Here is a 14,252-nt window from a genome sequence, read left to right on the forward strand (position 1 = left end):
TTGCTCAGTTCTTCAAACTATATTTATAAGGAATCTTCAACTTACAGCTTTGGAAGATTTCGATTTGAGATCGTTACAGTTTATTCACGCTATCTGTCGTTGCCATATCATTGAACTCGACAGTGAAGGAATATAGATGAGTGCAAAGAATACACGTGACTTGCCGAGTCCAATGGATAAACTAGGGAGGAAAAGCGGACTCTACTACGACGTCCTTTTGTTGCCGATTTCAGGAATAGTCTCTCAGGTATATCTTCTGGCCATTGTGCCTGAGCTAGCAGGGTTGTTGCCATCCCAGGTACAGCGGGTACTTGGGCAGCCAGGGTGTTATAAAAACGAAAATAAATATTCTGAGCCTCAACATAAAAGAAATAGGAATCCCAAAAAAAGTTAAAGTACGAAGAAAACTTAGAACTTCCAAGAAATTGAAAATCTACTACTTCTAAAAGTTGTTTGTTCATGTTATGCCTGAAGATAAGCCAACAAAACTATTATCATTAAAAAGAAGTATTGTTTTGGCACGATAACAAATCAAACATTTAATGATATACCTACAATACATACACACCATTTAGTTTGATCAGCGTGTTAGTAAGTATTCAAAGAATTAGCCGGTATTTGGTAAAGTTCATTCTATTTACTATAATTTGTGAATATAGTATATATAAGTTTGCTTCAGGAATTTAATGATCTTAAATTAAAACTAAAAGTTTAAACGGCTATGTAGTCTTTGTAATTTGGTTTTTTTTATGAAACTGTCAAAAACGTAAGCTCAAATTTGTATATTGATACAGGTAGTATTGTATCATTATTGTTAGATCACTAATTTGATGTAGTTATATATAATTCACTTTAAACATAGGAACATTCAATTGTTTGCTAAATTAAAATTCTAGAATGCGTTGTAGAAATGTATAATAAAAGTTTTCATATACCACCTTACTAGTTAGCAAGATAAATTTGGATGGTTTATTATGACATACATCATAATTAACTAACCAATAACAACGACATAACTATGCAAATGTAATTAACACAAATGAAACAAGCTTTACCTTATCTGTTTCCTTTTGGGGTATCTACGCTCCCCACCCAATATGCCGTTCTAATGTCAACTCGCGCTAACTCTTGTTTTGTAAGAATCCATTTGAGAAATCCATAATACCAATTTGGGGATCCGCAGAATAAGTAATAAATCGCCAAACCTCAGGAAAGATTAGATAGGATGTTATTTAATTTTCAACCCAACAGAGTTATCGTTTTCAACAAACCGGAAGATTTGACACTTTACCAGGAGAATGGTTTCAACAATACATATACTTGTTACTATTATTACTTATTTTAGATATCACAAATCTAATGGCAAGGTTTTTCCACATCTGGAGGAAACTATTGACGCTTAAGCGATGAAAACAAATTCTTAATTTCTAGCATAAGGCAAGGTTTGTGAAACGAGGAAATAAGGAACTTCGATTAAAAAATAATAAACAGGTAATAACAAACGAATCTTAGAACTAAACTTAAAATTCTTCCTTTTTATCCGCCGCCTGTAGTTTCAAAACAAATCTGAACTTTACGATCTGGCAATCGCACTCGATTATTTGTACACATGATGCAGTTCGTTTGAAGTAACAATGTCGTTGAACTGTTAGGACAGTCATGATCTAAGACTTCTTGTTTTTAACGCCCAGATTCGGTCTTTTTGTTTGTTAAGACTAATAAAATATATTCAATACAATATAAAATACCATATTAGTAAATGCTTACGTTAAAACATTAAATACCACAAATTGCTCGAACGATAATGGGAAAAGTCGCAATCTACCCCTTTCAGTGTGCTAAGAGCAAAACAGACAACCTAATTTATATCTAACTGCAACACTCGTTAAGATTTCAGAAAAACGCTTAAGGAAGTTCCCGGGTAACGATCGGTCATCGTCTGTCGATACAGTAAGTACGTCTTCCTTCCGCTTCCGCCTGCCGGCATATCCGGTTACCGCGGCAGCGCAGTGGCGGCATCTGACGACTGATTGGGCATTTCGTAATCGTCATCTCGTCGCTTGAGCACTGCGTAATTGTGTTATGCAGTGGCTTATTTATTTAATATTCTATCAAGCAAGATATTCTCGTGTATGAATAAAAAAATGTAAGTTGTGCTCACACAAGAGTTTATATATATTACTCTAAACATATATATATATATATATATATATATATATATATATATCTAAACATAGAAATGGATACGATATTTCTTGTAGATATTCTCTTTGTTAAAGTGACGAATGGCAAGTTATGTAAAAGTTAAAACAGTAATTATCTTTGAAAGGTTATGTTAGACACTCGTCTTTCTATTTTTTCTAGTCTGTTTTATTTACTCTGCTGTCTGGTTTTATATACAGTAATGTAGTTTTGCAAAATTTTGTCATAGAGGACTTTCAGCTTGTTTCATTTTTACAAAACAAACAAATTTAAGAATGAACTACAATATACGGTGCCTCGCAAATATAGGCCTAATATTTATTGGTTTTAACGTTTTCTTTAATTTTCCAATATCTGTCCAGTTTAAAACACTTTACAAAATGCATGATGCTCTGCATATTTGCGAGTCGGTCCATTTATTGTTCAGGTTTACCTTTTAAACGTGTTTTAGTATAGGAGGATCAGGTATCGGAAAGTGTTAATTATTGTGAATTTTACGTGCTGCTGTTGTAACAACTATAAACAATGTAGGTATACTAGCAGCTGTTTGTTCAAACCTAGCAAAATCAACGTAGCCATAGCCTATAACCGTTGATTATAGAATACTCGCTAGGTTACAGTTTTATTTGTTTGTTGAAGGCCATGGTGAGTAGGCTGACGAAAATATAAATCGTCATTGTCGATAGCAAAACATAGATACACAACAGGATCGATGTCATAGAAGAAAGAAATGGAATGCAAGAGAGTGAAGTGGTGTAGAAGGCCATGGTGAGTAGGCTGACGAAATTATAAATCGTCATTGTCGATAGCAAAACATAGATACACAACAGGATCGATGTCATAGAAGAAAGAAATGGAATGCAAGAGAGTGAAGTGGTGTAGAAGGCCATGGTGAGTAGGCTGACGAAATTATAAATCGTCATTGTCGATAGCAAAACATAGATACACAACCGGATCGATGTCATAGAAGAAAGAAATGGAATGCAAGAGAGTGAAGTGGTGTAGAAGGCCATGGTGAGTAGGCTGACGAAATTATAAATCGTCATTGTCGATAGCAAAACATAGATTCACAACCGGATCGATGTCATAGAAGAAAGAAATGGAATGCAAGAGAGTGAAGTGGTGTAGAAGGCCATGGTGAGTAGGCTGACGAAATTATAAATCGTCATTGTCGATAGCAAAACATAGATACACATCAGGATCGATGTGATAGAAGAAAGAAGTGGAATGCAAGAGAGTGAAGTGGAAGGCAGAAAGAACGGAGCAGTGGGAATGTCAAGGTTGGAGTTGAGTGCGCCAGTAATTTCAGGTCAGGTTGTTGGCTCTAACACACGGCACGGTTGTCTTGTCTACATTACAGACGTAGAAAGTTTTATTTGCTCTCAATCAAGCGATGGGCTCAAAGAAACATTCAGTGAACAGTGTTGGCAGGTATTGGTGTTTATCAATGAGTAATAATTGTAGGAAGAGAATTCGATCTGGCCATTACAGGTCACGTCTGAAGCAAGATAGGGTACTTTGGGATTATACCGACCACACCCAGACATGAATCGTTATTTCACCTTTCGTTTCTACTGATTACTAGATTAGCGTAGAACAATATTTCGTCAATATAAAACAGGAATTGTCTTATCGCAAACACCTCCCCATCCTCAGACAGAGGTCAAAGTCGAGCGTCTAGTAGATAACGTGATTGCAGAGTCTCGCCGCCCGTTCAGCTGGTGCATCGCTTTGTTGTACTTCCGTGTTTTACCTCTACATTTCTCCAAACACAAAAATTCAACAAAAACAAACATTTACCAAACTAAACTTTTTATTAAAAAAACACTCAAAACTTGTTTTTTATTCTTGATCACATTCCGCCACCCAAAATGCGAGTGCCTCCGGCCATCAGCGCGGGCTTCGGCAGCACCGACGGTGCTGCCGAAGCCCGCGCTGATGTCGACGAAAGAAAAACATCCCTCGAGATAGTACCTATCAGTAAAATATCAAATTCTAGAGGGGCTAATCAGAAATATAAATTGAATTGTAATGGAAAGGCAATGATGTACCGTGCAAATCACGTGATGCCGCGCGGCCTGCCGTAATCAGGATTCTCGAGAAAGATAAGATAACAGCGACAACAATACCGATCACAATACCTGGAAATGCTTGTAAGTTTGTAATTTTGTAATTGAAGAGTTGTTTTTTCGTTCTATCATGTTTGTTTCTATAAATTTCTATTTTTGTGTTCTTCATACTGGTGTGGTCGGTATAATCCCAAAGTACCCAAGATAGTTCTAACTACTACAGATCCAAGGCAAACATATTGAGTCTGCAGCGTTACCTTTGAGAAATATGGGAAGGAAATGGTAAGTTGTAAAATGTGCGGACATATCGGGTTCTGTTTGTTGAAGTAAGTGAGGTTGTGCGCGAGGAAGTGGGACGAAATGAGATGGAAGTGGAAGGAGTTGAGAAGCAGGAATGTCAAGGTTACCATCGACTGGATGGTTGATTATTAGGCCCAGGTTGGTTCTGGTGGCCACAATGTGAATCGCACTCTCAATTGCGACGTTGTTACGAGGAAAATACGTCTTGTAGAGGTCTCTTGGTCGGGCGGAACAGCCATGTTAGGCTCAAATCACCATTTCCTGTTTGAATTACACAAACAAACTCTTCCGCTAAATATAGTTTATTCTACAGAATGTATTATGAATACTTTAAATAATAATTTGCTGAATCCGTTACTTAAGCGTGCTCCTGCGTGAGTTTGTTTTATGCATTACTAATGGTAGTACTGTTTTGCAGCGATAATCGCGTCCTTAGAACTTAATACACTAAATTAAATGATAAGTACTTTAGCCAATTTTGGTGATCATTACCAATTGCAATAAGTTTAAATTCTGTATGAAAACAAAGGTGAATGCCTCGAGTACTATTATGCTAAGCTCTCTCTTCAAGGCCCGATTCAATACCGAGATCAATATCAAGGTTTAAATGCGATGTGATGATTCACGAACCGGACACGGGAGATCTTGATGAATGAATGATCAGTTAGCGGGCCGAAGACGACAAACGATGCCCTAGGCTCTGACAGGTGATCTCGAAACAATCAACAGAAGCCCGACCACGTCGCGGCAACCGCACCCTCAAAGGGTCCATGTAAAACTCATTTCCGACCGTAAAACGGTTCGGATTAGATGAATTCAGACTTAATCTTTCTTGTCCCTTTCTCTCTCTGGTGGGATGATCGGACTTGACTTGGGCGGTGTTTCTGAGGTGGAACTAAACTAGGCTAGACAAGGAAGGGCTTCAGGGTTTTTTACAATCGGAACCACTGCGCTCACCTTCCGAAATCACGTGAGGGTGTCAGACGTTTCTTCTTCTACTCTTGGGGGCTGCAAATGTGAAGTATTGTTATTGTGATTTTAAGATATTTAGGAACTTTACGATTTTTATGTCGATATTTTTTATCTCTATAGAGCAGAAAGTGAAGAGAGATAAATTCGCAAATCAACCTATTTTATTCGAACAAGTCAAAATTGTCTGGTATTTGATGTCTAAACTATGTTCAAATCGATTTGAATTTGATACCAGGTGGACATACATTTCTAACTCCTTTCAGTTTAATATGTTCTCTAGATGTTGACACAAATATATAAATGCTGTTTGTCTACAAGCGAGTAGCCAACCATATGGTTGTCATAAGACCACCACTCCTACACGAGTGTCCAAAGATATCCTCCAAGTGCTTTCATCATCGCACTATTTATAAAACTGACTTTGATGTGCTCCCAATAGCTCACACTGGTTATTGTTATGAGTCGTGCTATTTTGGTGCCTTCCACACGTTCCCAATATTGATTTACCGACAGATCACCAAACTATTCAAGTTGATTGTTTATGTGTCATCATGGACTACGTGTAGTCGTCAATACATGTTTACAATCCCGGCACTGTAATCATCATTATTAATGGCCACGAGGCGCTATCAATGATGGCAGAGATTCGCGCCGCCGCGCCTCAGCAATGATGAGGTGGTGTTATTCGAATGGAACACCGGGCCATTGAGAGAAGCATTGTTTTGAGTCATTGGCCGTAGTGTTTAAAGTGTGAGTACCCATCATCATTAACATGTTAATGCCTGCTGCGCCCGCGCCAGGTCCCACTGTGGCTTTATTGTCCTTAAGCAATTAGGCGTACCCGTTCAGATCCGTTGTCTATTGGCTTTTCAGCGCCGCCTTCTCTTTCCTCTGACCCGGTTCTATGACTGATCGTTTCCTCTGTTTATTTCCTATCCCATTTCCTATCCCAATTACGGCTTGTTAACGATCTCGCACATGGACAGGAAGTTATTCTTTAACAAACCAACCGACCCAGAGAGGAATTCCTCCCGCGGCTGAGGAATCGCAAATGAGTAGTGAAGTCGTTTCCAGCATATACCTCAATGATTTTAAATTTTAGATTAAATTATTTTTATGAAAGGTATGAGTTATCTGATCATACTCCTTCATCAACAGAACTTTTAATTTGAGATAATTAGTTTTGAACACATCTAAAGTTGTAGAAAACTTGTTGATTGGCAGTCTCAATAAATATAGAATCTTCGTTGCACTTGCTGCAAGCTTGTAAGTCCCTGCAAAGAGACCATAATGCGCGATATGCCGGCACGTAATTCTCACCCTATCTTTTCAAAAAACTTAATTTTGATATGGAGTCGCGAAACCAATCACGCTTAACGAATCTGAATTAAGGGGTACAATTATTTAAGGCTTGTTTATCAGCGACCTGGCGGGACAGGCGAAGGTCATAAGGTCGCACGTGAGCCTACGCGCCATCCTGGTCGCGGACCTCCATAAACCGCCGACCGTCTCGCGGTGTCTAGAACTTCGTTCCTTTTATATGCAAATCTATTTATTCCTAGTCTGCACTAATAGTGTATATTGCAAACACATACTTTGGTTGAAGAAGAAATGTTTTTGTGTTCAAATCTTGGCTTTATGAAAACCTAACAATTCACCAAAATAATCTTAAGATTTGTGAACGCACAAAAGGGCGGCGCTTTGTGTTAGGCATTGTTACGTACATTGTTGTTGTGCATATAAACTCTTTACATCTGCACGCTCAAAAGATCGAGGATGTGTTAAAGCAGAACTATATTAAAAACGGGTTGCACTGGTTCAAACTTTATTTGTTGTGTTAACGAATGTACGGTGTGATCCGCGCCACACGCTCGGTCACCCGTGCTTTGTCGGCTTACTTCGCAGAGCTTAAGTTTGTATTTTTAAACTTTTTGCTTTGCTGAGAATATAATCAATAATATGGCGCTGCAATACTGGGAACGGAGCGGAACGTAGCGTGTCGAGGCGGGCAGCAGATAAGTTGTCACAGTAAGTTACCGTGACACTCGCCGGTACAGTATCGTCAGACTTAAAAGCACACAGTGTAATGTAAGACGTCCATTAACATAAATTGAAATGCCAACCTGAACAAAACACGATCTGCTGGAGTCTCGTTGTGGTAAACACGAGATTTGCGTTATTGGCGAGTAATGAATGGGCGGCCGTGTGAGCAGACCACAGACTCGCAGATAGCGCTACTACAGCCGGCCTATCGCAGCGATCACTCATTTCCCTCTATCGTACCTCCTTGCCACCAGCCCTTCTCAGCTCAGGGCAGCAGCGTGTGCAGACCACAGACTCGCAGATAGCGCTACTACAGCCGGCCTATCGCGGCGATCACTCATTTCCCTCTATCGTACCTCCTTGCCACCAGCCCTTCTCAGCTCAGGGCAGCAGCGTGTGCAGACCACAGACTCGCAGATAGCGCTACTACAGCCGGCCTATCGCGGCGATCACTCATGTCCCTCTATCATACCTCCTTGCCATCAGCCATTCTCAGCTCAGGGCAGCAGCGTGTGCAGACCACAGACTCGCAGATAGCGCTACTACAGCCGGCCTATCGAGTGGCGATCACTCATTTCCCTCTATCATACCTCCTCGCCACCAGCCCTTCTCAGCTCAGGGCAGAGAATACCCGTAAAGTTGAGTAATTAAATGACACGTATCTTTGAACAGAATAATACCTTGTCGAAAATACGTTGTTATATTATTATTAATAAAGCCATCTATGTTTAGTAATCATTAACCATTTGACGGATATTTGGTAAAGTTACAGTTGTCATGTTTAGTATTTTAACTTTGAATTTTTCAGGCTGTCCTTAATTTTGTTTAGCGGAACCCTATTCGTTTAAAGCTTTGATTATAAATAATAAAATTATGTACCTTTTTGGTTAGATTTTGCTAATTTCCCATATAAGAAACAAAAACTGGATCTTTTCCTGTACGCTAAAGTAGGTTTAAATTAAATATTAGGTCACACATTTTTAACACAGAGACCTACGTGTACACGTTCATTTGAATATCCTCCTTTCAATGGTCCTTACTGGGATCCGCCGACACACAGGTGACGATGACTGAGCCGGTCGTGAATATTGACGACCGATCATCGGTGACACAATTGTGAGTGAGTGAGGCCGGCCGGTGACTCACGGGGAGAGGATTTCCTTGAAGACTCACTCCCACAGGCGGCGGGGTTGGTAGGTGGGGATATGACTGGGCCTGCCAGCAGCGCTGATTGTGTCTGGACGCTGACGCCGAATGAGTGGGCCACGGTCTCCCTCTAGCGTTGTGTAACGTGTTTAGTCGCTATCAGCACATTCTCCGGTCAGTTTACATCCACACTCTACAAGCATCCGCCTTTCGTCTCACCCCGCCGCGGTGACAGTCCACTCCGGGTTCTGGCGCAAGAGCTTCGATCCTCCGTCCTCGTGTTGTGTGTCGAGACGTTAGACAAGTCATGTGCGAGTCTTGTGTTTGCTGCAAACCGACTGTTTGTTGTGTGCTGTGTGCGAACGGTACACCATCACTGTGAGAGCCGCTTTGTCCCTGGTGCTAATAACCGAGAACATGACGCAAGTTTGGATATACGTTAATGGGCACATCACGGACATCGTGAAGACCCACGATCTGCTGGACGAAGGAAGCGAACAGGAGAGTCCCCCGACTCTCAGGCTACCGTCGGGCCTCTCTCTGCAAAAGGTATTATGCATATTGAGTTTAAAGTGTATGCTATATTGATATATTCTCACTAAAGAATCTTTATTTATTAAAACACTCGGTATTATTTGTGTAGGCACAGACTTTAAAGTAGTGTTTAAATTCCAAATGAAAGTTCTGTTTAGTAAGATATGCGCCCGTTGGCATTTTCCTTCAGACATTTGGCCCTGGCTGCAGTGCTACCATATCGGGCTGTATCAGTCGCCAGCCTTCTTTACAAGGCCTTCCTTTAATCGTCATACTTGTATTTATTTTTATCGCCTTTTTATTGCTTCTTATTCCATTCTATTGCCTCTGAATGCCTTTAGGCATTGAATAAAAAATACATTTAGAGTCCTAGTACTTGGATAAATGTATGACTTTGACATTTTAAAAGTCTGAACGTATTATTGCACTGAGATTGTTTTATCCTAGCCTTAAGTGGAAATGTCTGAAGCGTGTTGACATTAAGTGGCTGTTGTTCAGGTGTTTGCCCAAACTAAAGCCATTCACATTAGTCATCCAATTGGTAGGGGGAGAAAGTTCAGAACAGGATCGAGTGGGGACTTCTATATTTAACGTTTGGCACATGTTTATATTTACCCCGAGCTTTCCCTCCATGTATTGTACTGCAACTGCAAGCTATTGGGTTCCAGCGACACGTTTTTTTCTGAAATCCGCTCGGAATGCGCTTATAACTTTAGTACTCAATCAGTTATGCTTGATTAGTTCAACAGTGTTTATATAGTAATTGTTGTAGACGCGTCGTTCCGTCGATGCAAATTCTCTTTGTGTTGCGAAACGCCACACAATTTCATTGAATGAGTTACTTCCAAATAGTTTGAGGCAACACATAGAGCAATCTTTATTAATATTCTTTCAAACCAAGAACGCCATCAATCCAAAGTGCCTGTTGGTGTTCCTTGTTGCCTAGGTATAAGCGAGTTCTGAGCCCGCGCCAGACTCTCAGTGAGAGACCCACCCACCCTGAGCCACCCTCCGTCGCACATAATGGCAGGAAGTGCTCCTCTCAGACCGTGACCGAAGGGCCCGGCCCCTCATTCTCATTTCGCTTCATTCAGTTCTCGAGAACGCGAAACTTGGGGCCATTAGACAAGAAGACTACAGACAGAATTAGTGTCTTACAATTGAGCCCGACGTAGTGTCGGGATGCCGTAGGTTTTCGATCGTGTTCGTCAGTTATGTTAGAAATCCCCACTGCCTTGTCCTACTGTACATCTTGAAGTTAACTAATCACATTATTGCTAATTGAACATTTAGGGGAATCACTGCGATAGTTTTTTATGTGGAGGGAAAATAACTTAAGGTATTGAAATCTGAATTATAGTGTACGAGTTTGGGGTGATGAGATTTACAATGGCATGTATTATATTGTGGAAACTTCTTTATTGGCGATCGTCTCTGTAATGTGGTGCTGCTGATTATGTGAAGTTGATGACTAGTGGTATTGGCACCATAGATAGTAGTAACCCACCATCCTGCTCGTCTGCAAAGCTGACGGCACTCACCAGAAGCCGTGAAGCAACCCACACGCCACCGTGGTTGCTCAAGTCATTACAGTTGTTCTGGTTATTTCGCACGTATACGTTCCTAGGGAATGAGTTTTCTCGGAAACAGGAAACTAATCGGTATCGGGAAATTTCAAGGTGACCTTGGCGTGGCTGAGGCCGGTATCATCATCGTTGGCAATAGCCGATCACCTTGAGGACACCTGCGCGTCCTACCGACTGAACTACGAACTGCGTTATCGTGTTGGGCAACCCGCGACCCGACCCCTGGACGACCTTGTGCGGACACTTGTGCCGTGTCGTGGGTCATCGTAAATCATCCGATTGTCCTCCCCCCCCTCTCCTACCGGTCCGATCCGAACCCAATAATTGACTGCTAATTGGATACTTTAGCGCACAACTATCGTCCTTTTTTATGGCTACGTGAGATGAATGGAAATAACATAATTGTTGGGATTGCGTTGGCGAACATCTTGAATATTAAAATACATCAGCGGACGCTTCACAGTATATTTTATGTAGATTGCACGAAGCACGCATATCACAGATGGTCGTTTACAAACGTTTACAACTGTAGTGAAACCATAACTCAAAGTATTTCAGTTAAAAATTGGAATTAGAGGAAAATAAAACAAGGCACGTTCGAGAATTCACACGTTTCTCACATTATGGCAGAAGACTGTAAGACTATTTCCCTAATTTTTATGTATATCAGACTGATTTTCTCAGAAGTGATGAAAACGTACATTTTGACATCGGTAACTATAGCTAGTCGTTATTAAGTCTTTTAGCATCAAATAGTTACCTTACTGGAATCGAAGATAAAATTTATTGGTCCACATTTTCCCACCTGAAAAGCATATTTACCGATAAAGGCTATGTATGGTAGTGCCCATTTCTTGTTTTCGCCGGTGGACGTGTTTTGTAACTCGCTCAAGCAGTTGCACTTTGATTATTAATGTTACTAGGCGTAAATGAACGGTTTATGAATTTGTATTATGTATTTTTATTGATCTATTTCTATTTCTGCGTGTAATTAAAATTTTAAAGTTTTTCTCGTTTCCTTTCTATGTATTCCCATATCCGTATCCACCAGTTTTCAAAGTGGTGGATTCAGATTCAGCCCCCCAAACATGTACAGGACCTGTGACATACATTCGCCTATTGTTCCCTGGAAAGGTCCCTCCTGAGCACTGTCACTGAATCACTAGACCTATTAATACCGGTCAGGTATCGCGATCCATTGCCCTGTCCCCGACTGTCCTGTCGTCCGAGTTTTTAAATATCACTCTATTGAGTAGCCGTAGCGGGACACCGGCCATTAGAGTGTCCTCTGTTATTAATAGATCACCAGGAAGTAAACGGGTCGCTCGCTGTCCAACATGTCATTCGCCTAAATGGTCCGGTTCTCGCGATGCGAATGCGGCGTTTCTCTTCTCGGTGTCGCCCCAGTCTTTATTTCTACCCGCTTTTGTCGCGGGGTCGCGGAAGTCCGGGATAGATTACAGTCAACCGTTAGGCGACTTTACCGCTGGTCCTGGTCAATACTTTTTATTCCCGTTTCCGACCGCAAATTCTATAGTTTGTAACCATGCTCGTTTCTGACTGCAAATAATTTTATTGTGCGAGCATTATACCTAAAAAATTCTTTCTTCGTAGAGTACCAATAACTTACGTACTGGAAATTTCATCAAAAGAGTATCCATTTTTGTTTGTTTCTATCAGATTTTCGTAACCAAAGATGAATCCAACATTGTAAAGTCCCCATATCCCGACTTTCTCAGTTCCCTCTTTCTGTGGCATTAAGCATGATGGATGGCAGCAGTTCTTAACTCTTGAGTTAGTTTATATTTTTAACAATTAATAGTACAGAAATAAGATGTCAGATATCAGGAATGTAAGTGTTGAAAGCGATTTTTCTAAACGCGTTTTATCTTACAATCCGACTTGGACACTCGTAATAACATATTATCTGGTTGTTATAAATGATACTTAAGTTGCTATGAGTTGGTAAAAGGGACGTATCTTAAAATTCAAGCGAAGTCCTTAAGTACTTTCGAGAATTAAATAAAATAATGACATGATAATACATCATAAGCATTATTTACTCCACGTATTTTTCGAAAACCTCGCTATTAAAAATCCTATTCATTTGTTGTGAACCTTAAGACAGCCAATGGTCAAAATAAATACATGTTTGTCCATCGAATAAATTGTTCTAATTCGTCAAATATAATATGGTTCATGTAACGCGTAATATAATTTACAGTCTCTTTCCAGCGTATTGTTTTCCTTTATGCGCGCATATATAACATGTTATCGGAAGCACACCGTGAAGTTCCCCCCTCCCCGCCCCCAACTAGCCGCCATGAGTTACGGCACTGGCCATGATTTATGCTGACTACCGTACGACCGCAGCTCGTCTACTGCTCATTGTTTCTCCACACTCAGCTGTACTTGTACGATCATTTCACTTTCCTCTCGCAACTTGGCGTTTATTGTGTTTAGTGTCAGGCCCTACATCATAGCTTAACCGGTGTGTGTGACGGGTAACTTGTACACGGCCAGCCAACCGCTTGTGAGGGTTGAGTTGTAATTTGTTTCACGCCCTTACACTTAATTAAAGAAAATTTTGCATCGCTTATATTTGAGCGTACAAGTTAGGTAAAAAGGATCTTGAGTTTTACCCCATAGGACAAGGTAAACCCCAAACACTTCAACACCCCTAGTTTTAGAATCATGAAAGTTGTCTCATTTTCGTTCTTCTTGTAAAGTTTGTAACGTGGGTTTGGACGTGTGTTAATTATATCTTGAAAATAAGATACCTCCCACAATTATACGACCAAAAATAAGGTCGTACCATATTTGATATTTAACGTTGCTGTTATGGAGCTAAACTCAAGATGACCATCAGTACAGCCCGTTCTTAAATTGTTAAAATTTGTTGTATACCCATAGTTATAGTCTTAGAATGATGGAGATGTTTCGTTTTAAAGATATGATTTATACTCATCCATTCGCTGCATATGTTTCAGATATTTCCATTGGTTGTTTAGAAACATATCAAACCATTTAATTGTTTAACTACTCTAAACTATACATTTTACAATCAAAACTAGAGAGCGTTTGTATCCCAAACGTACATTTGAAGTGATTTACGGGGTAAAACTCAAGATCGTTTCTCTACAGCCGGCTCTTAAATGTGGCAAAATAGTAAAATGTTAGATATTCAACGCTAGATCGTGCGCAAAAAGAGGTGCAAACAGTTGTTAATTAGGCCTGGTCAAGTCTGTCGTGAGTTTTCACTTTTTATTATTTCAGTTCTTTTAATCTTATCAGAATTATCCATGAAGAAAAAATAGCTTTCTTTGAAAAATTCAAAGATTTACATGTGTCACTAAGAGCAGGCAGGGGGTGACGAGGACATCGATGTGCGGTACCTGCG

The 14,252-nt window shown here is 40.3% G+C and overlaps 1 protein-coding gene across 4 annotated transcripts in view; it reads left to right on the forward strand.

Moving 5' to 3' along the window:
* Window positions 1-14,252, forward strand: part of LOC124362567 (rho GTPase-activating protein 20-like) — a 316,435-nt gene that overhangs the window by 264,482 nt on the left and 37,701 nt on the right. Inside the window, exon 1 of one of the 4 annotated variants that reach the window (XM_046817189.1) lies at window positions 8,807-9,281. The exons of the other annotated variants lie outside the window; for them this stretch is intronic. Within the exon in view, the coding sequence (XP_046673145.1) occupies window positions 9,150-9,281 (132 nt within the window). The 5' untranslated portion in view covers window positions 8,807-9,149. Of the gene's footprint in view, window positions 1-8,806; window positions 9,282-14,252 lie in introns of those variants that run through there. 4 annotated transcript variants of the gene reach the window in all.

Source organism: Homalodisca vitripennis, chromosome 5 (assembly GCF_021130785.1).
Source record: "Homalodisca vitripennis isolate AUS2020 chromosome 5, UT_GWSS_2.1, whole genome shotgun sequence".
In the NCBI taxonomy this organism is placed as follows: Eukaryota; Metazoa; Arthropoda; class Insecta; order Hemiptera; family Cicadellidae; genus Homalodisca; species Homalodisca vitripennis.